The 27,240-nt window shown below is 40.2% G+C and overlaps 2 protein-coding genes across 6 annotated transcripts in view; one reads left to right on the top strand and one right to left on the bottom strand.

Annotated features, from left to right (window-relative positions):
- Window positions 1-15,770, bottom strand: part of fgf17 (fibroblast growth factor 17) — a 31,010-nt gene extending 15,240 nt beyond the window's left edge. For 2 of the 5 annotated variants that reach the window (XM_030416043.1, XM_030416047.1), the window contains exon 1: window positions 15,620-15,770. In XM_030416043.1, coding sequence (XP_030271903.1) covers window positions 15,620-15,669 — 50 coding nt within the window. In that variant the 5' untranslated portion in view covers window positions 15,670-15,770. Of the gene's footprint in view, window positions 1-3,912; window positions 4,491-15,619 lie in introns of those variants that run through there. The other 3 variants (XM_030416045.1, XM_030416048.1, XM_030416044.1) reach the window with 3 other exon arrangements.
- A 2,076-nt stretch (window positions 15,771-17,846) lies between these two features.
- On the top strand, window positions 17,847-26,998 carry LOC115581073 (ectonucleoside triphosphate diphosphohydrolase 2-like). The gene is made up of 9 exons (XM_030415910.1): window positions 17,847-18,098; window positions 19,927-20,044; window positions 20,927-21,077; window positions 21,219-21,378; window positions 22,622-22,849; window positions 24,215-24,487; window positions 25,923-26,042; window positions 26,229-26,363; window positions 26,527-26,998. The coding sequence occupies exons 1-9, from the start codon at window positions 17,991-17,993 to the stop codon at window positions 26,731-26,733; spliced, it is 1,500 nt and encodes a 499-aa protein (XP_030271770.1). The 5' UTR covers window positions 17,847-17,990; the 3' UTR covers window positions 26,734-26,998.
- Window positions 26,999-27,240: the final 242 nt, after the last annotated feature.

Below are 27,240 nucleotides of genomic sequence, written 5' to 3'. Positions count from 1 at the left end.
ATACATGATGAAACTAGCGTGGATAGTACAGACTGACCATATCTCATTTTAAATCAGAGGCTGATCACAACCCCATGCTTTTTGTTCAGCCCTAAGAGGACTGGTAACTGATTTTCAATATTTTAAGCAGAACAATAAATGTGAGCAGAATAAGCCACTAATGAAGCGATCGTTTAGAACAGTCATCTAGACAAAAAGAAAATGTATTCCTCCATTCACCCTGCAAATGTACACGCTATCAAAGTTGCTTTTGGTGTAAGTTTTGGTTCTATACACTGTGAACAAAAGCCTCTTAAGCTTAACATTTTCTTTGAAATTATATTTCTTGTCCCCATCAATGGATTTAAAGATATCCCATATTTTTTACGATTCTCACTACTGCCTTTATTAATATTCCTCCATGCAGATTTGTGTAACTGGAGATGGAAGCATTTGTATTTATTCACGCAGAGTCCAACAATTTTGCACATATTGAACATTACAATTTACATTACAAAAGTATTGCTCCCTCTATGTGTTATTCATTATCCCTTAACCCACAGATGATTTTCTTCATTTTCTCATTACACAAACCAAAACAGAGAAAGAAGAATTAAATAATAAAAAAATACCAAACTAGTTTTATCTGCTGTCTCCCACAGAACAGCCTTGGCTGAGACAGAAGAGAAGAATTCGTGATATGAACGTTGCTACAAGACACGGAAACAGAAACGTGTCCTTGGATGGTTGAACAAGATGGTTCACTTTTGGAGAAAAAAACACTTTCTATCACAGTAGCTCTTCATTGTAAGGTTTAAGTCACAATAAAATCTTGATTTTTGATTTCACACTCAACTCAAGTTTTTCCATAACAGTTGCCCTGTATCACTTATAACTGCTTCACTTACCAGATAAGGGCCACATCAAATTGTACTTACTCATAGACACCAGCCCCTTAAAAACAATTGATTTTCATGTTGTGTGATTCCCATGCATTGTTCCCTGAGACATTGACAACAAAAAAAGTGGAAAAAAGGAGATGTTAAAGAAAGTGAGAAAGAAATTCCTGTATCTGTTCCTTGACTTGGAGCCATACCAAACGTTAACGGGGTCCATTCTGGGCCGAGACCTATCCTGCATCCATGTTTGGCGAAAAACCGTTGGTAGGTTTTGTGTATTCCTGCTGACAAACCAACCAACCAACAGTCGGTAATGTTACCTCCTTGGCAGAGGTTATATGCTTCTGTAATTCCTGCGTAACAAATGTGAAGATGTGTGATTTACAGTAATATATTATCTACTTACAAACAATATGTACATTGTCTTTAAGTGTCTTTAGACGGCTATACACCGAGTGTGTGCACTGTAAGAAAAGATGTATTTATTTTAGACCTAATCATTAAAAAGTTTATCTAACTTATTAAAACTGTGTTCCTTACAGTAATTTCCCCCTGAACAGTCTAGTGAGAGCCAGGACACCCAGCAGCAAGCACTGGGTCCTGGTCCCAGCTGGTGTGCTGCAGTGGAAGGGCTTGATGTGGGGCTGCAGCAGCTGTCTGCTCCCTCCTCCCCTTCCTGCTCTGATCTCTCTGCTCTGCAGTTCACACCTGATCAACAACGACTGCACTTCACACAGGAATTTTCCATTTTCTATTTTCTGTCACCCTCTGCGGCTCACCCCCACCACACAACGGCCCCGAGACCAACGGCAAGACAAGTGGTGCCCTACAACTTGGTGGCTGGCGACAGAGACACCCACACCAGCCTGTGACACAACAGCATGCCTGGTATTTCAGGCCTGCTTACATGACTCAGTTGCTGTAGAGGGAAAAGAGTCACTGGTTCTGTATTGTTTACTAAAGCCACCAGTATTAAGTCTGATGAAAGACATTGAAAATGCTCACTACATTGTCAACGAGGAGACAGTATGCAGAGCTAAAGGATATAATTAGTAGATCATAATCACATTCATTTTAATGGAAAAATGTATTTACCCAAAGCAAACATTTATTGAACTGAGAATGTGGGGATGTTTACACTTTGGGCCCTATATCTAGCGTTCAACATTTCCATGCAGGCTGATCTGATCACAAGTTCACACAGGTTGCATCCAAACGCAGTGCCGATGCATTTTGATGTGATCACTCAGACCACATTCAGAAGTGGTCTGGGTCTCATGTGGCAACATTCTTTCGGCAGAGTGTACGGTCATGTGTCCTGGGCCACAGTGAAGGACTGTCTTACTCAACTGACATCCTCCGGAAACAACAAGAAGAAGCCACAGTAACAGGCAGAATGGTAACACACTAGTTGTCACAGGTTTTCCGCATTAGAGCCGCAACCAAGGCTCACCTTAACACCATCTTTGTTTGTTCACACTGAACCAAGCAGCACCAGTATGGCTGAAAGAAAAGCGGTGTGATGGTACACTTCATAACGTTGAGATCTGTTGTTTATTTAATTTTTCGAAATGTTTTTCTCCTGCTTTCCATCTGTTAATGTAAACATGACTGTTTATAATCACATGGATTCAGTTATAAAGTGTTGTGACTGAGATCCTGTCCCACCGTGCATCATGGAAAGTGACAAAGTAAAATGTTTTGCTCTAAATTACATAATCACCATCAGTAAACAGTGGACCCTGTCTGAAGCTCACCTGCAAGGGGAATGCTGTTTTATTCCGTGAGTAAGGTCACTGAAGTGAAGAGGGCTGACCACTGCAGTGATTTTTTTCAATACAAGTTTCAGCAGACAGTGACTACAACAAAATCACATCACATTATCACTATCATTTAACTGAGGGAGCTGCCTCACATGCTTTTCCATAGATCAAAGTTTTTTCCTCATGTAAGATGCTGAAGACACTTCCTGCTACCACACATACTAATGTCACACAGACATTGTCTCGCCTCTGCTGCGGCTCTGTTAATACCTTCAGTAGCGGATCAGAGGCATCTGTAATTTTCATACAGACAGCGAGGCGGCGTATTCATGCAAGATTCCCGTTTTGAAGGGCAGTGTGATTGGGGCTTTAGTCTGATCCATGTGGTTCACTGGAATACAAATAATGTCTTTGGGTAATGGCATCTTACTTGCCAACATTTAGCAGCTGTTTGAAGAAACTGTTTCAGTTGATTTCAGCATTTACATTCAATGAAGGAAGACAACATTTTATTGATGGTAAACTAAAATGTACAAATACACTGAACAGTATAAATATAGGCTACTTCTGTGATGCCCATGGAGAATGGAGACACCCTTATAAATCGAGTTGTTAATTTAGGAGAAACTGTATAAACTTTGTGAAACCAATTTTTGATTATTCATTATTTTATTATTTTGGTTTTGTTGTAAATTTGGCAAATGTTCTACATCACGTTCTTTCTTCCTAATTCAAAAATATATTGTGTCCCTTTGTCCCTGTGCTGTACATGTTCGTTTGCATATACAGTACAGCAGGGAAGTGACACCCCATCACAAACAGTCACTCAAGATGCACGTTGAGACACATTCTAATGTCAGATCTGAACTGACTGGATCAACCAAGTTGGATGTTATTAGCAGGTGTAAACAGACTTGTTTGTGCTTCTGGGACAGATTTGACATGAAACATACCAGAAACTACAATTTCACATTATCTTATATTATCAGAATGATTATTTCATGTTACCAAGGACTGTTTTCAGCTCTTCCCCTGCTTATTTGCTCAAACAAACGTCACAACAATGCAAGTAACATCTAAAAATACTGTGAGTATTGAAAAATAAGAATTGAGACTTTTAGGACAAAGGAAATCTTCAATGATTAACAATGGTTGTATTGTGTTTCCTATGTATTGTTTTCAATATGATATGGACAACTAGGTAACTAGGTAAAGCTGTTGTTTCTCGATGACTGAGTCAAGTGTGGGTGAACACACCACTGCCCTCTTACCTGTCTGTGACCTCCACAAGGGCTGCCATCGACCCCACTGGCCCCTTGATCCTCTTGAAGGCTCTTTCATAGCCAATAAAGGCCCCAGCACAGTGGCCCTGCTAACTCTAGTGCTAGAGGAAAATGCATAGAGTCACTCAGAAAGCCATCAGTCACATGTTCTACAGACATAATGACATAAACAAACAAGGCGGGTGCTACTCAGCTCAGAGGAGGGAAAACTGCCATCACTTGGAGATAGTGGTTGGGTGGAGATCAACATAACCTAATGTCTTATTATTCTGCTCTCTGTATGTCTGTAGTGTTCGGATTAAAGGGATGAATACATGATACTGATCAGTTAAAACAACTTTTTACCATCGAGTCATCTTCTTTATTAAACTTGTTTTATTGCCGAAATCTTAATATATTCATTTAATAATGGGCATACCATTCTGCCTATGGGGTAATGGGAACAGGTTCACTCACCTGTGCAGGAGGAGGAGGTGGTTTCAGGTGGTCATGGAGGGAGCAGCGTAACAGGACACTTTCAAAGACAGCACTTAAACACTTAAAGAAAACTCAGAAGTGCGTCTCTTGTTTCTGCTCACCTGTGAAGCCCACGGCATCAAGCCCCGAGCAAGTCGCTACAGGACCCATCGCCGCGGCTATAAACACAGAAGTGGCTTTAACACAGCAGCATTGATGTTAAGTGTGTGAGCTGCCCTCCCATATCATCCCCAAACTGTCTCCATTAGACCCTATCAAGATGGCATTAGGGCTCTCAGAAAGTTGGTTGGCTCTATCTTAGGGTGCTCTGATAACAGCGTTTGATCTTGTTTGGTTGAGTAGAAAGCAAACACTGGTGGGGGTCAAAGGCGTTTGCACTAATGCCATTAGCCCACTCAGTTGGGTCACAAGTGTATGAACCAACAGGGTGACGGCAGCTTCAAACAGGCGTAAGCACACTATTATGCAGCAGATAAATGCCTTTTAATTACTCTTGAATTGAGTAAAGCTGTTTTTCATGATAAAAAAAACAAGTGGGGGAGGGTTATAAGTGGAAAGAAGTAGTTTAAGGTGACATGCTGTGAGATAAATGAACATGACATCAAAATGTCTGATTGAGCAACCAAGAGATTTGTTTAATTTTATACTTAAAATTGTTGGATGGAGAAATTACAAGAATCAGTCACACAGCAGGGTTTCCTAAATGGTTTCATTTGAGATTTTTAGTGCTGAAACAAGAAGTGAATTGACAGAAAATTAACAATCAACAATTGTGCTAATCAAGTAAGACCAGGCTGTGCTTAGAATTGTACTGCCATACAGTACTTTCATCCATGACCGTACAACCTGAACTTTGACTCTCTTGTGGTCTATATCCATTGCAGCGTTAACACAAAATTAAGGGCTACAAAAAGTACAAAGAATGTAGTACTGATACTTAAGTGTGTGTTCATCTGTCATTCTGTAATAAGTCTTCCACTGCGCAGAGGATTGTGGGTCTGCATAGCCAGAAATGCATTTTGGCTTCACACTGCAAAATGCAACTGGATGTAGTAGGAGGTGTTGGTACACTGTATTTCACATATTAGGTATTGGGACACACTAAATATTTTTCAATCATACCAGCAATAGTATAGTAGTACTGGTTTGTGAACACAGGGTGAGAGTGTACAGCCATGCTGGCAGCTCTATGAGGCTTTATTTTGGCACAGTGGTGCTTTAAGCTAAAAGCTAATGCTAGCGTGGAACCTTTTCTTAATAATATTGTGCCAATATTGATGAGTTAAGGATCTGTTGAGTTGTTTGACTGAAAGACCATCAGACTGACACACTCCTGTCCCACGCTGCCGGCTTTTCTGTGTGAATACACAGAAGTTGTCTCGTCTCTGCTACTACCTAAATAGAACTGTTACTGAAGGAATAACGCTTACTTTAGTTTACGTTTTTGACATGTTAACATTTGCTATTAAAAACTCTAAAAATGTAAGTAGAGCTAAGGCTGATGGGAATGTCATTAGTTTTGCTATTTGATTATAAACCAGTGTTGGACGAACTGAAATGTTGACCTGATGATCCCATATATCCTCTGGGAAGCACAAATGTCTGTGCAGAGTTTACAGAAGTTGTTAAGATATTTCACTCTGGTCCAAAGTTGTAGCCCATCAAATGTGTTGACTGTCTACCTTCATCTCTTCTATATAATTACATGTTTGCATTGTATTCTGTTGTTGAAAAAATAAAAATAAAACAAAGAAGGCCTCTAGACTACTCCTGAATAGGACCCTTAAGAGCCACTGATGCAGACAATTGTAATGCCACCACAGGGGTTATTACAAATGTTTATTCATCAAAATCTCCCGATCAAAAATGTTCCTGCAGGGATGTAGGAGGGAGGATCGGCTCCCAGCAAGGCTCTCAGGTTCAGACAGGAGGCATCAGCAGACTGAGGGAGCAGTCAACAGCAGAGCAGAGATAAAGCCTGAGATCTGACAGCAGATACGGTTACATGTCACTTCTGATAGCTCCCAGCATTCCTGAGAAAATGTGTGCCTATACCTCACTTCAGCCCTCCAGCTCCTCCCTCCCTTCTTCTCTCTCTCAGGTTGACAGGCTGAGCAGCAGACACAGGGGTCCACAGCAGGGTGTGTGTGTGTGTGTGTGTGTGTGTGTGTGTGCGTGCGTGCGTGTGTGTGTGTGTGTGTGTGTGTGTGTGTGTGCGTGTGTGTGTGCGTGTGTGTGTGTGGGGGGGGGCATTGATGGACAAGCATCCCCCCCTCCAGCTCCCAGTATAGCTCCAGTCACACTCCAGTTCAAACAGAAGCAGCTCCTGCTCTCAGAGCTGGCTGGGTGCAGACAGCAGGTCAGAAAGAATCAGACACCCGCTCCTGACACTGTTTGTCTTTTACACCAAAGAAGAAGAAGGTTTACAAGGGAAACTGTAATCAATCATGGTTGTTTGGGGTTCTCAGGAACTTTGTTCAGGGTATCTCTCAGGCAGTTGTATTACACATGTTTCATTTCAGAGTATTATTTTTCATGATGCTGGCACAGGTGGCCGGCCTTGAAGAATGATCTGATATCATAAACCTATAAACTATGTTACATATAGACAATGACATTGTGATGGATAAGTGATCACATTCACACCAGCGCTGTTCTGACACACATCATGTATGAACTCTGCCTGCAGGCTGATGTGTTCGCACACATACTCCAATCTTGAACAGTGACACTGCAGTCACAGTGCAACAATTACTCCTCTCACTCTGACATGCTCACCTCCAGACAGCTCAACAGGTGAGTGTGTTTATCCTGCAGAGCAGCATGGGAACAGGTGGTAGTTGAATGGCATATCTTGGAATAAAACAGTGTCTGGGATCACTGTAATTTTTGAGCGCTCATTTTGTACTGATGTTTACTTTATATTAAAGTAAAGTTACTGTTCAATAATAATTGAATCGTTTCAGAGATGCAATAAACAGTCTTAAAGTCTCAACTGAAGTCCAGATTAAACCTTTTCCATATTTGAAGTTCTTCAAGGAAGAGATAAACCCACCTATATATATATATATATATATATATATATATATATATATATATATATATATATATATATATATATAGGTGGGTTTATCTATATAGTTCAATAACACCATGATCATACAATTGATGCAATACCCCTCTAAAACAGCTCCAACAAAAACTGAACACTACTTCTATATCAAACTGCATTATTCATAGCTACACTAAGCTATGAAAAATTTTAGATTTATCAATTTTAAGTAAGCAAAATGCTGACGAAAATTTTAACCTACCCCACAACAACTATTTTAGAGAATTCATATTTTCATATTAACAATAGATCTGTGTTATGTGAAGGTGTTGCACCTAGAATTAACACCAATGCTGCAGTTCCTCTCTGCTCTCTGGCACATTTTATGGCCTTTGAGATAATTCATTTGGTTTGATTGTCCACAAAAAGCAGCTGTTTTCAGTAAAATGCTCAGAAAATCCTCTGCAGACTATTTGCTCAATAGAAGACTAGCTGTTTAAAATAGCAGAGTATTCATTAGTTGAAGGGTCACATATTTTGCCAGGCATTGGTAGAGATCAACGCAGAGCTAACAGAATAGCTGGTGTCCTCAGGCGAGATACAATACCTGTGCCATCAGTGTGTGAGTGTGTGTGTGAATGAGTGAGCACAGAAATGCAGTTGGTTCCTTTGGAACAGAAAACACTATCAATTCTGATCTGATCAGCACCTTGCATGGCAGTCTCTGCATCAGTGTATGAGTGTGTGTGAAGTGCTTTGAGTTATCGGTTGACTAGAAGTGCATTGCCCATTCCTTTTACCCGCCATACCAGCAAACTGTATCAGTGTAGTCCAGGACCAGAAGACCATAATACCTACACCAACAAAAGCAAAGTGAATATTCCACACATGTGACAGGTGCACTGTTTTTAGGAAAGTTCTGCAATTCCCATCTTGACAGTTGTTTAAGCCCCCAAAAAAGTGCAGGGAAAGAAAAAAAATGCGGAACAGCGGTGAATTCCCCACACATACATACACACCCTTTTTAACACATTCCGGAAGCCGCTGATGAATGACATCCTGTGAGGTACTGTATCCGTCAGGCCAACCCACCCACTGCAAATTCTGATCGCCTCAATACACAAGTGCACCTGAACCGTGAAAGGAAGGTGAAAATTAAGTCTACTTTGGGGCATTAAAAAAAAGCCTGTGGCTTATCTCCCGGCTGGAACGATGCCTTCCCCTATCTGACACCCAAGGAGGCAGGGAAGCTGCCCTGAATGGGAAACAACATGGCCCTTTACAAAGGCCTGTTAGAAACAATTAGGCCTGAGTGGCAGGGTTTTGATTTGACCGTCTAATTGCCGGTTCAGGGTTGAGAGAGTGTGTGAGGTAGCTGGGAAGGCTGGGGAGCTGTGAGGGCCCTGGGGGAGAGCCGCTGTCACACAATAGCAGCCTTTATTTCGCATTCAGCTTCTACAAAGTGGGTGTGCTCAAAAGATTTAATCCCACATTCAGACCTGACAAGAAAAGTCATTCATATTGAAAAGGTGGGTACAACACTGTTTCAGGTGCCTCCCGTCTACTTCCCACCCTTACCCCACCCTCCCAAAAGTCAGTGGGTAGATGGGAGGGCACTATTATAGTATATTATAGTTTTTCTTCTGCAGATGAACAAGGTAGATGTGGAACCTGATCCTGGTCTGGATCACCACTGAATACTTCACTGGAACTCCTTTCAATGGGCTTGCCTCTTACAGAGGCCATATTGACCAGGGTACCATTCCTGACTGCAGTATGTGTGAGTGATGAGTGGCTGACACAAATAAAATAACAGTAGGCCATGCATGTAAAAGGATGGGACTGTGCTACAGGATTACAGGAGCCCCATCCACGGTGGTTTGAGCAACATACTTTCACCTCCTAACATGTCCCCCCCCCCCCCCACCCCTTTCTGTTTTAAGAAAGCCGTCCTCACATACCAAATCCCCCCCTACTCTTAAATATCACCTGCTTTCTGCTCCTTTAATCACCTCAATGGGCATTCCTTCATGCAGTTTACAGGAGTCTCTGGAGCACAGGTAAAAGGGAAAAAATTCTTTCAACACAAAGGTGAAGCAACCCATCTGAGCTGTAACTGCAACCACGTTTTAAGAGCAGGCCTTCACTATAAATACATGCATGAAACGGATACATTAGCAGTCAAACCAAACTGATTCACTTATCTCTAAGACATATGCAGTTGTACACAATCATGTTAAGGGAAGGAGAATTCACACAATTTGGATATTATTTTGTAGTTTTGTCCAATAATAATAGTAATAACACTGTTTTTGCCAGGGGTGGGTAATGATGTGTATTTCAGTAGGTAAAACACTGACTAAAATATTAACCTACCCCATAACAACTATTCTAAAGCTGCACTAATTCTTATTTTTAGATTAACAATTGATCTGTGTTATGTGAAGGTGTTGCTCATCGTGACAAACCCACCGAGAGTTGACAATGCTGCAGGTCTTCTTGGCTCTTTGATACATTTTATGGTGAGCTAGTGTCCTCTGGCAACATACAGTCACCGTGCCATGAGTGTGTGAGTGTGTGTATGAATGAGTGAGCATGGAAATGTCGCTGGTTCCTTTGGACAGAAAACACTGTATTGATTCTGATCAACAAATTTGCACCTGGCACAGCAATCTCAGTGTCTCATTTATATTTTTGTAATCTACTTTCTACATATGTACATTTGCCATTTCTACCTTTATTTATATCAATCTGCTCTAAATGTGGAGAATTATTGTCAGGGATGAGTGCACAAAGACAACCTCTACTGCAGATCCCAAGTTGCCAGTTGCTTGGAAGGAAAAAAGCACAACTTGTCATTTTGACCACATATTTCATAGCAAAACCCAGGACAAAAGGCAGCTTCAAGCTTCAACGCCACATCTGACCTCACTTTTTATACCAAAACCTATAAAGTACATGATGAAGTTCTTGTTGCATGGTGTGTTCAAACTCTGTAGGCACACTGAAGTAAGTTGCACATTCTGTAGGTAGTGTAGTGGCCTGGATTTTTAAATTGGTGTGCTCTCACACAATGTTGATTTCAAGATTAATATTACTTTAAAGCAACTTGTATTTGTAATTTATTAACCAGCTAGGTTCCTCGGATGGTGATTTTCACTTTTACTTAAGTCATGTTTTATGGGAATAATCGTGCTTTTAAGTGAGGATAGATTTTCTCTACCCAGCAATATCAATTGCTAAGATCTGTGACAGGAGTGAACAATTCTAAGATGGAGATAGAAACACAAGCAGTCAAATGATCAGGTGGATTTTAAATAAACCTTGAGGCCCAACTTATTTAGAAGGAAAAAAAAGAAAAACAGTTGTCAACTGACCTCTACAGGACACCTTTCATTTCATGTCGCACTACATTAAAAATACAGGAGCTCAGCCTATCGCTTAAGGTGTACAGTACATGTACGAACAAATCTTCATCAACAAAATCAGTGAAAAGTGCACTGACTGTACTGGATCACCACTGTCACTGACTATATCAGTAGCATTTTAGCAATGGAATTCCCCATTCCCCACTGAGTTCAGTATTCATCTGAAAGGAGGAAAAATAAAAATGTCATTCTATGAAAAATATCCCTGCAGTCCCTCCATGAGTTGATGCCAAAGTTTGGAAATCACTGGTTTAGATTCTGCTATCTGGCCAAACCTGTTTTATAACCCAAATAATTATCCAAGTCATGTTTCTCGCCCCATCTGCCTTTGGTGTAGTGATGTCACCATGTTCCCAGATCTTAATAATTACTGTGGTGAGCACTACTACTTTTATTATTACTTTCACAAAAGAAGGCTGAAAATACAAAAACAGGACCCATGTTGTTATCCTTTAATTTACAGTCCCAGTAGCGCCCTACTAATCACCAGCCTATTAGTTGACTGTAATTAAATTAATGTCACATTAACCCTTAATTGTCTGTAGAGATAATCTCATTCAGGTTTATACTGTGTTTTCCAGCAGGCCATATGCACCCTAAGGTGGGCTGCATTCACATTCATTAGAGAAAACCCTAAATTTCTCCATCACCCCAGTCGGTGGAGAAGGTCACTTCAAAGCAGGGACTAAGTCACAGGGGCAATAGAAGCCTGGGACCGACAAATGCACCAGTTGTAAAACTTAACAAGGTGTGAATGCCCTCTGTGTGCCCTAGCTCTCCAGTATGCAGGGACAGCCTGTCAAACTTCTTAGGGGCTTTTGTACACTGCAAAAATGTTGATTCTGGCTATGTGTTGTCTCTTCAGTCAGAATGAACTACTCTAGACAAAATAAGTGAATAATGCTCAGCGCTGTGTTGTAGTCTAATTTACATTTGGATTGACATAATTTACATCCAAGCTTTTGATCTGGCTGATGCATGCTCTGATGAAGGTCGTGTGTATTTAAAGCATGACTAAATGGAGGTCAACTGATCAGAAGGAATCTCAATGGATGTCAACTGATCACATTCAATCATCAATTTACGCCTTGAGCAACACTGTTAACAAGTGGTCTGATGTCCATTGTTTCCTAACAAGCATGATCGACTGATGAAACTCTGCCAATACTCATCCTCATGTGGCCATGGTTACAGTTGGGTTGAGTCATTTTCTGTTGACCTTTTGATTTGATTTCATACCAAGTAGTTGACTCTATGTGCTAAGTAACTGAGTTCACTGCACTCATGAAAAGTAACTTAGACTTAGACTTGGCTTTAAAAATATGGCTGCTATAGACCACTGTGCTATCACAATTGTATAACACATTTCAAACAGAGGTTTATAGCCATGCTAGGAACTCTGTGAGGCTTTAGTGCTTGTTGTAAACCAAACTGCTAGATTAAACAAATCTATATATCACCTTGATGATAGAGTTCGGTGAAAAGTCAAAAAAAGTTCACAAAGACTGTGAATGTGTGAAACAAATTGCATGGTAATCAATCCAACAGCTGTTGAGTTATTTCACTCTGAACTACAAATGTCAACCTCAAGGTGGCACTGAGGAAGTCAGGCAACCACCAAAGTAAGTAAGATTCATCCTCTGGGGACCATGCATATCTGTATAACAATTCATGGCATCCACCCAGTTGCTGTTGAAATATTTCAAACAAAAGTGGTTGCATGACCAACAAAGAGACTAAAATTACCATCCCTAGAAAATGTTGTATATTTATGTATAGTAATGTTAATATTAGATGTATTTTTGTGTGGCCTTGGAGTGATCAGCCTCACCAAGGACAAATAATGTTGTAAACAGCATCTCATGAAACAAATGCTTAGATTTTCATTTTCCTCAATATATTAAAGATGGTAGCTTTCGTCTCAAAGTGGGGCATTGCAAGAGAGCAGCGACTGTGGCCATAAATAACAATTGCAGGACAATAGTTGACGATAAAACACAGTTTAAGCCCCGAGGTTGCTAAATTGACCTGAGCAAGGGTGTGTGTTATGGCTTAGGAATGCAACTTTTCATGTGAAAGGGGGAGAATGTGCTATTTCATTCTGGTAGTGCTTTGACACAAATAGTTTGATGTAGGCGATGATGTGTTGAGATGGACCCTTTTTTTTCTTCACTTTTTACAGTGTAGCAGCTCCTGGGCGGGGGGAGGAGAGAGTGTTTGGAGAGGAAACATCAGGTGGCTGCTTGGACCACTAGGACTGGACACTTCTGATTTATCTGTGCATTTCAGAATTATGTTGGCGACCTCTTCACCTGACTGCCATTTGTGTCACCCCCCAAGTTCTGTTCAGGCAATCACTCCCACCCCCCAACCACTGAAAAAGACGCATACTACAAGCTGCAGTGTCATCTACAGTTCGGTACACACACACACACACACTCACACACACACACACACACACATTTGAGCAAGAATAAACACTACTAATAATAAACTAATAACTACTAATTATAGTCACACAGGCAATAAAGCTTTTATTCGACTTGATGTTGATTTTAGCCCACTGACAAAAGTGTCTTGAAATACGAGATGTTTTCCCTTTTAAAGGCTCAGTATGGTTGTAAATCGAATGCAAGTCTCCTATTGCCTATAGGTTCATCTGTGATAATAACGTTTGAAATTTGTAAAATGACGGCACTGAAACATATTCATTATTAATTAATGATAAAATGCTTTTAGATTGTGATGTTTTTGTATAATTTTTCAGTTTCATGTTTTAAAATGCCTTGTGTATGTCAGCTTGTGTTCTTTCAGCATTTTTGACATAGGGACATTGTGTTCTGTAATATGTGCTTTATGTAGTAACACATCAACGTGAAATCAAATCAACACCTTGTAGACCCAAAAGATTCAGACATTAGAGAATAGCATCCCCTAGTGGATGTAAAGAGAGATAAATCAGATTCCTCACAAATATACTGGACACATACTTACAATATATTTTTATTTTATTTTCCCAATCAGTCATTTGGTCAAAAAAATTGTCAGAAGTCAGTAACAAATGCTCCCCAGCTTGAGCTGCTTGAATTGGCTTGTTTGATAAAAAAAAATACCCAAACTAGACATTTATGTTACTATGACATATGACAAACAAAAGCTGCAAATTCTCCCAACTGACAAACTGGAACCAGGGACAGACAGACACCCTTTTAGACTAATTGTTGCTTAACTATCTGCAGACTGAGCAATTGATCAAGCAACCAACCGACACGGCACTGTGCGGCACATGCATCCCATACAGACAGCACCGTCATCAACAGACACACTTTGTGTCATTCAAGTTCATCCACTGTTTATTATCTTAAATGATGTTTGGTGTTTAGTTTGGCTGCAGTTGACACCAGCCAAACATTGACGAGCTGCATTCTAAGTGCCACTAAAATATGCTCACTTGTATCTTGTATACTGTTGTTGCATATATTTCAATATTGTTGTAAACATTCATACTTGTCCATATTTTATATTAATTTGTCAAAGAGCTGCTATCTATGTTTTGTTGTTTTTTTCTGAAACAATGACAATAAAAATCTATTCTATTCAAGTCTATGCTGATGTTGAAGATCCAGAAACTGCCAATATAAATCGTAATACACAACCTTAAATAAAATGTTGCCGTTGGCTCAGCTATATTCAGTTAGTAATCTGTCTGCATTGTTGTTAAGCCAGCCTACCTTCATATGAAGACCTCTGGCACGCTCAAAAGACCTCCACTAAGAGCCAGAATGAAAGTTGATGAAGATGTGAAATGAAGCCAATGATTTTAAAACTAATAGATGGATGAAGAGGGCTCAGAAATGCCCTTTTTTCCAGTTCTTTTTAAATGACTGAAAAAGTAATGGCAGAAAGAATATACGGGTATGAGATTGCTTGGTATTGACTGATTAGCAACAGGCTTTAAATAATGTGACGTACACATTGTATTTCAAAACTACACTATGAAACTAACTCCAAAACTAGAACAAACAGACTACAAAACAGTTTTTATCCAACAGCAATAAGTGCATTAAATAGTGCTACTAAAGCATATTTCTCACCACTTTTTTTTGAATGTGGATGTCTGTTTGGGTGTGTCTCCTATGTGTTTTTAGCATTAATATGCAGTAGTAGCATTTCTTATTTATGTATTTATTTATGCATACTACCTCAAATAGTTGTCATTCTTACTATTCGGTGCCATTGCAGCGTGGTAACTTTCTATCAAAAAATACAAAATGTTCCATGTTTTCAACATTTCATCTGAAAGACGGATTTTCAAACTATAAGGTTCAACTAACTAATGGTCCAGCTAAGGATATTATGCTGTAATATTTTCTACCAAAATCTTCACACATGACGTAGGCCAAATGTCCACAACCCCATCTCCCCACCCTCTTCTTGTATTTTTATTTTTTTCTCTTTTCCTTGAGCAACAAGGCCTTTAGTTGTTTAATTTCATTTTTGAGCCTCCTCCTCCCCTGTCTGACATTCCTTCGTCCAACAACATATTGCTTGAAACACAGGAAGCATATTGTCACAATTAACAATCACCTATTACAGATAAAAGTTTATACACCAATTCTAGGATAGAAGGCCATTAGCCAGAGACAAACAGACGGACGGACGGTAAAATCATGTTTGATCATTCAAATCCAGAATCTACCTAATCAACAAAGCATTCAATTATCAAGTTTCTTCTAACCTTGAGGGTCCTGGCTGTGGGGCATCTTCTGGCTCTGGGTCAGTGGTCATTGCCTCAAACGCTGTCCTGCCTTTGGCACTGTCCCTCTGCTTTCTTTTCTTTTCTCGCCATTGCTTTCTCTGTGCTCTCTGCTGTCTTTCACTGAGATCTGCCACTTTCTTTGTTCTTCCTTCCTCTCTGTCCTTTCTCCACTTCTCTTTCTCTGAGATATTTCTGTCTTCTCTCAGGGTCTGCATCACGACGTGTCCTGTAGCGCCGCTGCTTTTCAGCAGCAGACAAAGGCGCCATTCCATGACATATACATGCATACTATTTAGAATCATCTTTTTGGAAGTATACAGCAAATTATACATAATAAGTTAATAATAAATACCAATACACACTTAAAACACAAAAATATATGCATCTTACATCCACCCTGTTACTATGTGTCCCCCCTGTTACAGTGCATAACAGTAACGGGGGGGAAATGTATGCTTAAGTTAGCAATTACTACTAATGTGATGAACAACAAGCTAGCACATGATGACCACTGTGAAAGATATATTTAACATGTTTATTAATCATATTATCAAAATTCCCCAAAAATATTGGTTCCCACTATATGAATATATAGGTTTTACTGATGCGGTAAAGCATAACACGTCCACCCTGTTATGCTTTACTGCATCAGTAAACCTTGCTAAAAGATTGAAAAAAAGGTTGATAAAAGAGTGTTACTTACTCTTCTTCTGGAAAGTTTTCCCTCCAAAAATATTGTTACGTTCAGAGAGTCATGTGACTAAAATAATAGTCAGGTGATGTGTTCTATGGAATCTTTGCCAGAGTAACAGGGGGGACAGTTGGCTCAGGGACACAACATGTTTTAAAGACTTCAAGCATTAGAAATGCATTAATAACAGAAAATGACAGTTGTTGAGGAATATTATAAAAAAGGAAATACAGAAATGATGAAAAACCTAGAATTGATTATATTTGTATTATTTATATTTGAAACTGAAGTCCAGCAAACATGACTGGGGACATAGTATTTTAGTGTACCTGTGCTAAAATCAGAGTAATTTACTTTAAACTGATTTATCCTGTGTACATATCATTGTGTCCTATGGTAGAGGGAGGTTAAGCATACAAAAAAGGGTTTAGAAATAAGTATTAACACATTTTTAGACAACATATACCACATTATGTCAATGGGACTCGAATGGCACCAAATTCTAGGAATGACCCATTGATGTTTTGAACTGATCTGTAACGATGACAATACAGATATTCTATTCTCTGTTCTATTCCATTTTATATCACAATTGTAAGAGGAATGGAATAAAAATTGTTCAGCTCATAAAAAACTAAAAACAAATACTTGCTGATTAATTCTACTATATTTTAAAATGTTATGATATTGTTTATCAGCATTAAGAATACATTCTTCACTCCTTTTACATTAAAAAATGCTCAAATTGATAGAGTTCCATTTTGCTGGTAGCCTACTGTTAAAATTAGAAAACGCTCTTTTTCATTATGAGAGGACACAAATGTTTATTGACTGGATGCAATATCATTTTTCTTAAATATGGGAGCTAGCTTGTTGAAAATACAGTAAGCTAGCACAGCTGTATTGAAGCTAGCTAGCTACTAATAAATGCTCTAGCTAGCTATTCATAGCTATTTTGTTCTCCTTATTCTCCTTAGATGTAGGCCATATGATATTTTCAATAAACATTAAATATATCAACATTTTCTTAATATTCCAAGACACTTAATTTAATGTGCATTACAGAGGCCAATTGCAGAGAATAGAAAGGAAACAAGGAAAGACAGTAGAAGAGGAGTGGAGGAAGATGCATGAGGGAAAACCAATACAATGGAGAGAGGTGCAACTTCTACTACTCCTATCAAATCCATCTGTGTTTTTCATATGAGAATATAGAGCGCTCTCAGGGCTTACTGTGTTTGAAATGAAGTCAATAAAATAAGATGTTCCTGTATTGATCCCCTTGGGAGGATTTTCTTCTGTATATTGTAGTAAAGGAGATGCTGTGTATAGAAATGAATACACTTTAGCACTTTAGTTCACTTTCCCGGAAGGCATATTCTCAGAGTCACACTTCACCAAAACAAAACTCACCTGCCGGACTGACTTCACTTCGGCTGAGTGAGTGACTGAGTGCGGGTTTCGCGCAGATGCATGCAGCGGTGAGAGGAAGTGTCTTAACACGCAAATGATGCGTCAGAAGCTGCTCAGACAAAACCCACTGCCGCCAACTGGTTAACGTCCACCCAGCATCAGCCGGCGGGGTCTGCACTGTCTGTACTGACAGTTAAGAGCTCCCAATCCCTCAAGCTGTCCGAGCGCACAGGACCAGGATCCAGCATGGCTCTCCGGTGCGCCCACATCATCCCCGCGGTCGTACTGCCAGTAGTCGGGCTTCTGCTGCTGGTCCTTCCAACTAAAGACATTGAGATGCCACCTGAGCACATGGTAATACAACTCATTTTATGCATCATCTCGTAGTCTAGGTGGGGCATCACATCTGTTGTCTCCAAACAAATATGAGACCTAATGATGTCCTGTCACGACAACTGAATGCTACAAATATTTTTTACAATGTGTATTTTATATTTTATATTTTATTTTCCATTTTTGACAGAACAGGTCTGGTATGCATTTGAGTTTGATCTGCTGCAGTAGAGGCTGAATGAAAATGATAGGGTATAGTTATGTTTCTTATTAGTGTGAGGGTAGTCTCACTTTTCTTGGGAGAACTGTCTATGGTCTGTTATTTTTGTTCTCATCCTAAATTCATATTTTATTTCAGCCTTGCAATATATGTTATAGTTACATAAATAGTCAAAGAGGAACTTTCTTTATGTACCATGGATTATAGAGATATATGCAGAGGACGGAGGTTCTGTCTCTGTAGCAGGGTTCTACTGTTAATGTATATGGCTGTGCACATCAGAAGCTCCATTAAGATCATAAAGCCAGGATGTGATCTTTTCCTCAACCTAACCAAGTGTAAGCACTGCGTTCTGACTACAGAAACATTTCACCAGAATAAATGTTGGCTAAGTATGTTAGCTAACATTTATTCTGGTGATTGCGTTGTCTTATTTTAACATTTTTCAAGGATGGTGTTTCACTTTTTTCAGGGTTTCCATAGAAACATTAATAACCTGGGGGAGAACCTTTGAAACATATGGTTCAGCCCGACTCACTGCCCCGACATTTTTTGTGTGGTCCCTAAATTATGTGTCAATTATATGTGTTCCCATACATTTTAAATGTCTCTACACACAGATAGGCTGTATTAAATTATAGCAAATTAACAAGTAGCTTGTAAGGTCAGACCCAATATTCAAATACGCCACTAAGCATCTCAGTTTTTTTGAATCAGTCATCTGTTGTTTCATCACAGACAGATAGATGCCCTGCACAGAAAGTAGTCATAGCCTGAGCCTCATATGTCCTGATCTAAACTTGCTCAGCCATAAGTGTATGTGTCAGCTACATGCTTGAAATGAGACATGCAGCTCCACCACACTGGCATCATGCTCATATGCAAACCTCAAAGGTTGAAAGGTTTTAGCAGGAGGAAGTGATGCAGAACACCAGTGAATAGTCACAAGAATGAATGACACAGACAGAGAATGTGAGATGAAAGAAGCAATCTGTGTTGTCTCTGAAAACACATCATGTACTCCTTTTTTTGTCCATGTCACAGACAGTTTGAACATTTTAAAAGGGAACATGAATCGATCTCAGTCTGCTGTACACCGCCTTTGCCTGCAGACTAATGCTTGAATAGAACGTGATGCTTTGAAGTTGCCATTGTGAAAGGGCACACAGAGAGAGACAGAGTCAACACGACTGAATGAATTAGGACACCACAATACATAATGACACAGCCCAAGTTAGAGAGAATCAGTAAATGTTCACCTTTACGTTTCATGAGAGGACATTTTAATACACACAGAAGTTGCAAAACTCTTTGTTTTAATGTCAGTGCTTTACCACATCCTGTCAATAACACAGTCACATGCAGACAGGGCAAGACCTCACAAGACTGATGAACAGAGTGGTTACAACTACCTCAGTAAATGAAACATTCACTGACACTAACATTCCACAATGGACGACAGAGTAGTCAGCGTACCTGTGTTATCAGAGATGCTCTGAAGTATTTTATATGTCATAGTCGCAAAGCATTATAGTGGCATAGCCTGATAGCACATGAACATAAGAAACATGTGGTGGGTATAATCTGGCAGCATATTGTATGTTTCTGAAATGTAATACTCTGTTTCAGTATGGAATTGTCCTAGATGCCGGCTCATCCCACACCTCCATGTACATCTACAAATGGCCCGCTGACAAGCAAAATGGCACTGGTATTGTTACCCAGCACAGCGAGTGCGATGTGAAAGGTGAGCTCTAGCCATGAAGCACAGTGCAGGTCAAGCTGCACTGTGCTTCAGCATTTACAAAGGTAATATTAAAAAAAAAACTGTTTGCTTCTATAACAAATCCCCAAGATATGGTTTTCAAAGCCTGGTCATATTAACTAATGGTATAACTCAATAGAATGGCACTCTGTAGAGTGCATACCTCCACCAGAGCCCATCAGTCCCCTCCTGTGCTCACAGCCTGCAAAATTTGCCAGATTTTTTTTTACAAGATTTCTTATTGTGATTCCCTGTGAAATTAAAAGCAATGTTGAAAACATTGTATCTCACAATGTAATAAAAAAAAGTGAGGGAGAGTACCTAGATCTGTCCCCATTATCTGGATCCACACCAAAAGTGAACTGGGTTTACTCTGGGCCGAGGAACATCCACCATCCAAGTTGATGGAAATCTGTTCAGTAGTTTTTGTGCAATCCTGCTGCCAAATCACTAAACAAGCGGGTGAAAACTAAACCTTCTTGGCAGAGGTAAAAATGTGAAGCTGGACACCCCAAAGGGAAGTGAAAAATTTATTTTTTTTGTTATTTGCCCAAACCAACCTTTTAACCTCAGACTGTCCTGGTGGTAAGGACACTTTTCACTTCCACAATGTCATCTTTTAGGAACTTATGCGATGACTATAGTTATTGTGCGGAATCAATGTCAAAAGACTTTGCCTTGTGCAAGACTTCCTAAGTGGTCTACTTCCTTACAATTGCCAGTTATTCCTCTTTTAGTTTCCTTAGAAACACCAACCAGAGCCTCTCTCTCAGAGTGCCAGTCTTTCTTCAGGACAAGAAGTCCTGTTTTTAGAAGGTCAGGCTGAGTTCTTTGTAAGCAGAACTAATTTCTCTCTCCGTCTAGGTGGAGGAATATCCAGCTATGCAGGTGTTCGTGGTGGTGCAGCAAAAAGTCTGGAAGCTTGTCTGGAACAAGCTGTGAAGGAAATCCCAAAATTCAGGCATCACCAAACTCCACTGTATCTGGGAGCCACTGCAGGAATGAGGCTCCTGAAGTCAGTCCAAGTTCCCATTAAGACGGGATATAACACTATTATTACTCCACATGTTCTCATCAATTATACAGGAATGCCTTATAATGGATCTTGGAAGGATTTAATATTGTTTTATTCTTAACAGTTATTTCTCTTTAATAGCATGGTCAATGCCACAGAGTCCCAGCGGGTCCTAAAGGAAGTGGAAAAGAAAATACAGTCTTATCCTTTCAAATTCAAAGAGGCTACCATCCTGAGTGGACAGGAGGAGGGGGCATACGGCTGGGTCACAGTCAACTACTTACTTGAAAACTTTGTCAAGGTGACCTATGACTTCATGGCTTTGAAACACTGTCCACCCGGAGGTGCTTTAACTCTGTTGAATAAAACATCTATGGGTTAGAATTGACATTTTCTAGTTTGAGCACCATCTAGTAGAGTCAGGACAGACTGAAAGATGCAGTAAATAAATACAAGTCTAAAATACAAAACATAAAGTAGCCAAAGCATGGTAGCAAGGATATTCTGATCTGAGGAGCAAAGCTTCTAAGATTAGAAATTAGGACAGGTGTGTATACTGACATGTTTACATGCATCAATCTGTGATACACATCAAGATGAAATTTTTATGGGACATAGAAAATAGCACGTGTTGGTGATTTGATGGACTTGTGTTGTCCAATCACGCCTGAAGGCTACAGTGTAGACTCTATAACTGCTGTCAATTGATATCTTAGTGTCTGAGTATCAGTATATTTAGGAATATATTTCTCAGAACTATTATGTATCATAATGCTATGATATGAAGTCTTTATGTTACAATTTCCGTCCCATGACACTTCCTACGTTGAATAGGTTAAGACCATAGTCTTTTACAGAGGTCCAACATTTCCCTCCTCAGCATGCACCTCATTTCTTGTACATCCTCAAACCAGGTTATTGTCATACTACTAAGTGGACTGATGTTATGCAGTAGATTGAGATAATTTTATTGGATTCATTTAGCTAAAAAACGCTTTGGAAAGGTACACTGAAGATGTGCATCTAGTGTGGTTTATGTTTGGTGTCGGTTGGCATTTGCATACCACGTACCATTACATGAATGCACACTTAGAGGCTCAGGACCATAAGTGTGGGTTCCTAAGTGTGAGGAGCATAGTTGCATGCTGAGATGCAAATGAGCATTAAACACAGTGCACGTCTGAGGCTGCTGGAAAGAGGAACATTTTCATACATTAAACATACAATAGTAAGACTAGCTGAACCATCAGCAGGTGCTGAAGATTTTACGGTCTGGGAAACATTAATTCCTGCACCAAACTTCGGAGTATCTCAGCATGGAGTAGATGTAGAGATACTTCACTAACTGACAGACTGTCACAGACTGACAGTGCCATAGGTTCATGCTGGTTGCATTGCTAGAAACATTCACACACAGGGGCTGTGAAAGCCAAAGTGTCTTTGGCTGGATGTTTTCCTCTGCGTTTACACAGTGTTGGAATGTTTCTATTGTCATACCTTAATTCAGATTTTTATGTCTCCACATGTCCTTTCTTGCCACTCAGTATGGTTTTGTCGGGCGCTGGCTGAAACCAGACAGAGACACAATTGGAGCTTTGGATTTAGGCGGCGCTTCCACTCAGATTACTTTTGAGACCTCTGAAAAGGTGGAGGACGAGGGTAATGTGACGGAGCTGAAGCTTTATGGACAAACCTACAGACTCTACACCCAGAGCTTCTTGTGCTACGGCCAAGACCAGTTCTTGAGAAAGCTGCTGGCTTATCTTATCACGGTACTGTTTCATATCACAAGATGTTCATGATTTATAGTTACCTTAGTCTCTCTATTGCTGCAGCACATTTTCCAACAAGATGTTTGTTTGAGTGCCCTGGGTGAAGGGTGTTTTACATCAATTACATCATCCTGCTGCACCAGACTTGCTTAAAGGGTAACTCCACCAATTTTACAACATTAAACTGCGTTTACCGGTCTTGGGAATTACTACTGCATATGTGAAAAAAGGAGTGTATAAAAGTGGAATGAATCCTTGCTATAACCAATGGCAGCACATGCAGATGTGGTGATTTTCGATATATTATTCTATTTATTCACTTCTCTTCCCCCCTACTTACTGAAACACACTTCGGGAAAGGGTTTGGATTGAGTACTGCAAGCTTGTGAGAGCATCTCCACTAGCAATCGCAAAGTAACAAAGATTATTCCCCATGTAGAAGGCCTGGATGAATGGAGAGGGCTCTACCCAGACCCTGCTGTTTATACCATTTGAACCATTCTAAGGTAGGAAACTTACTTGAAAAAAAATGTTTACAGTGATCTACAGCTTAATCTCTTTCTCAGTGCAAAAAGCAGCTTCTCTCTATGAGAAACGCTCAAAATTCAAATAAGTGAGTTTTGACCAAAAGACGGAAATGCTGGCATCAAGGAGGCAAAGAGGAGACATCAGCAGAGACTTAACACCAACAGCACTTAATATATGTGGCAGGAGATTCAAAATGTCACAGGCTACAAAAGCAGGAGCACCCCTGTCATGTGTGAGGCCACACTGCCGGATGAGCTGAACACATCGTGGTGTCTGCTGTGTCTAGTCCTAATGACGACCGCCCTGTGGCTCTCACCCCAATCCTAATGAAGTGCTCTGACAATCTAGTTCTCCAGCACAGCAAATACAAAAAACATCCCTGCCAGTCTGGACCTTCATCAGTATGCTTTCAGAACCAACCAACTCAAACAGTTTCATTTTTTAAACCTTTGTTTGTTTGTTTTTTTAAATGACAATAAATTTAGTTTGTAACCTTTTTTGTTTGTTTGGATCCAGGGGAAATGGAATCTGATAAATAACTTCCAAATGATTTCACTCATTGGTTGTGTTGTATTGTGGGTAATACTTTTTCACATATGCAGTGGTACTCCCCAACTGTGACCACGCTTTAATGTGGAAATTGGTGGAGTTACCCTTTATGTTACTTAACATTTGGACTGTATTATTTGGAATTTACTCAGACACACACACATACACACACACACACACACACACACACACACACACACACATATATATATATATATATATATATATATATATATATATATAGATAGATATAGATATATTTACTTTTATCTTTCTGACCTCTTTCAGGCTCAAGGTGTGAAGACTCAAGTGTTCCATCCCTGCTATCCACAAGATTTCAACACATCTATCAAACTAGGGAAGGATGTTTTTGACTCTCCGTGCACTGAACGCTATAGACCAGCCATCTTTAACTCCCAGATGTCTGTATCAGTGGTGGGCACAGGAGATTATCAGAAGTGCCTGGGCAACGTGACAAAGATGTTCTCCTTTGACAACTGCAATTTCTCTAAGTGCTCGTTTGATGGAGTCTTCCAGCCCAGCGTGAGAGGAAACTTCATGGTGAGGAAGCCACATAGACAGATACCGTCACAACTTATAGCTGAGGGGCCAAGTTACAAAAAAATACTGAATAGTTTTTACTCATAGACTAATCATTTCACATGTTTGTAGGGCTGCACATTATTGTAACAAAAACAGCATTGCAGTCTATTGGTTTTCTGCAATATATACTGCGATATGAAAAAATATAGAAACTTTCACCAGACAACTTGAGTAGGCTTTATTAGGCTGCAGTATGATTGGTCTGCTCTGCTAAAGGAAAACTGATATGCATCACTGGCTATTGTTAGCAGCGTGACTCTAAAGTCTGTCCTCCATACTGGGGTGGTCAGAAATATCTCACCGACTATTGCATGAATTCCCATGAAATTTTGTACAGACAGTCACTGTTGCTTCAACATGTATTTAAATAACTTAAACACCCCCAGCAGGAGCTCCCAATCCAATTGAACATATGTGGGACATGCTGGAACAAGTCTGATGCACAGGGGCCCCCCAGCGATCCAAAGAACTCAAAGGATCTGCCACCAACGTCCTGGTGCCAGACACCTCTGTCCTGTTTCCATGCCTCTACAGCAGGGCCACCATGGATTGGATTTGTTCTGGGATGTTCACGTATGCTCAATCAGATTGGAATCGAGGGAATTCTTGAGCTCTTTGTCATATTCCTCTGGCCATCCCTGAGCAGTTTTGATGGTGTGGTTGGGCACATTGTTCTGCTGTGGGGTCACTGCCATCTGGGAGCACCAGCACCTTAAAGGCTGTGCATGGTTGACGGTGGTGTTTGGGTGGGTGGTGCATGTCTAGTCACATCCACATGACTGCAATCACTCAAGGTTTCCCAGCAGAATATGTATGTGTATATGTATATGCACCACTGCACTCTTCTGTTAACAGCCACAGAAGTCCTCAAAGTAAAGTCATTATTTACTTCATGTGCCTATTACCATTGATGGAACTGTGGTATTGCCAACTCAGACATGAAGGAACTATAATAATCAGTCATTCTCACCAAATATGGCACTAGTAGCTCCTGTAGATTCCACCTGTACAGCATCAGAAAGATCCAGTGTTTACTATGTAGGGAGATGTCCAACATGTGGTCCAGTCACTTGTCATTCCCTGTCTCTCTGGAGCACCTAATCATAATGCTGCTGCCCGTCTGCATCTGGTGTTTAAATTTGTCAAAGTTCTCCCACATCTCTCTTCTTGCCCGGTCACTACAATTACTACCTTTTGCAGCATGCACACACCTCAAGACTCTAGTGCTGGCCTACAGGAAGGTGAAGTGAAGGTGCTTGCACAGAGCTCCAAAACAAGGAGTTGTCAGCTTTTAGTTCTATGTTTTCAAAGATCTAAGTCTGAAATCTAATTGTACCAAGCCCAGGATCAGTGTGTGGCTCTGTATTGACCCAGTATATCTTCCTCTCCACAGGCGTTCTCTGCCTTCTTCTTCACTCACAGCTATCTCAAAGGCCTCACCAACATCCCCATCACTTGCCGCGGTCAACTGGAGGAGGCAATCCAACTTGTATGCAACATGACCATCTCTAAGGTACTTTCCACACACGGCTCTCTGAGCCTGGCCCTTATGGTTACTAATTCTCAAACATGTTCATTTCTCAAGCCACCAACTTGTCTTGTAGACCTAGAAGACTAGATTTTGACAGTGATGTATGAGAGGGATTTAAAAAAGAAGATTTTAACAACAAATCTTAACCCGGTGTATTTCCACTCACAGATGACTGAAAAGACAAACCAGCCGGCGAAATTCATGAAGAATGTCTGCGCTGTCTCCAATTTTGTCCAAGTGCTGTTAATGCAGGGCTACGGATTCGATGAACACTCCCTTCCCACCATCACTTTTCAGAAAAAGGTCAGGAGCAAAGGAAACAACATTTATGTTTGTCATAGGCAGGAATTTCAGTTTGTGTATCCAAACTATTGACACCTAACGCTGTCTGCTAAGCTGAAATCAGGAAGCATGTCCACTGTGTGTTGTGTTGTTGTTTCAGTGCCTCCCCTGTTTTGTTTTGCAGGCAGGAGGAGCCTCTGTAGGCTGGGCTTTGGGGTGCATGCTAAATCAGAGTAGTATGGTACCAGAAGAAAGACCTGGACTGATGAAGGCTCTGCCAACAGGGCCCTGGGCTGGCGTTCTCTTCCTCTTCATCACCCTCCTCTTCATTGCATTGGGATACACCCTGATGATCTACAGAGACACACGAGCTAAAGAAGACATGGTGTAAGAGCAAGTGTGACACAGCTCCCAGTCCAGTTCATAGTCCTCTTAGAGTATGCACATCTGTTTAAATTTCAATCTCTTTAAAAAAAAAAGCTAGAATAGTTTAGATTTCTTTTCTATTGTGTGTGTGCATGTAAATGAAATCAACAAAGCAGTGAAATATGTCCTGCACAACTGTCTTTACAGAATCACAAACTTCCTGTTCATCTGTGAAGATTCACATCGATGTTACAATTGAACTACTGAATAAACCATGTTTTTTGTAATCATTTCTGATTAATTATGTAATATCACACCCACTGATGATGACCACATGAGTGCATCGTTGTCCTTGGTTTCTCCTTGCTACGACAAAAACAGCCCGCATTTACTTCAAAAGATGCAAACAACAAAATCCAAATCATTTTGATTAGTCCTCAGCTGTGGTCAGAGTAGCCTGTCTGTGGAGGCATTTTGCTTCAACAGATGTTTTAGGTAGAGCTGCAACGATATACAATTATTTTGTTGGTTA

This window comes from Sparus aurata, chromosome 5 (assembly GCF_900880675.1).
Source record: "Sparus aurata chromosome 5, fSpaAur1.1, whole genome shotgun sequence".
Classification (NCBI taxonomy): Eukaryota; Metazoa; Chordata; class Actinopteri; order Spariformes; family Sparidae; genus Sparus; species Sparus aurata.
This window is presented reverse-complemented; position numbering and strand designations above follow the sequence as displayed.

What these genes read in the sequence shown, in the direction of transcription:
- LOC115581073 (XM_030415910.1), top strand. Translation starts at nt 17,991, where the DNA reads ATGGCTCTCCGGTGCGCCCACATCATCCCCGCGGTCGTACTGCCAGTA. An exon ending in CAGCGAGTGCGATGTGAAAG is followed by an intron (nt 20,045 to 20,926) that starts GTGAGCTCTAGC and finishes CTCTCCGTCTAG; the next exon opens with GTGGAGGAATATCCAGCTAT. An exon ending in GCGTGAGAGGAAACTTCATG is followed by an intron (nt 24,488 to 25,922) that starts GTGAGGAAGCCA and finishes TCCTCTCCACAG; the next exon opens with GCGTTCTCTGCCTTCTTCTT.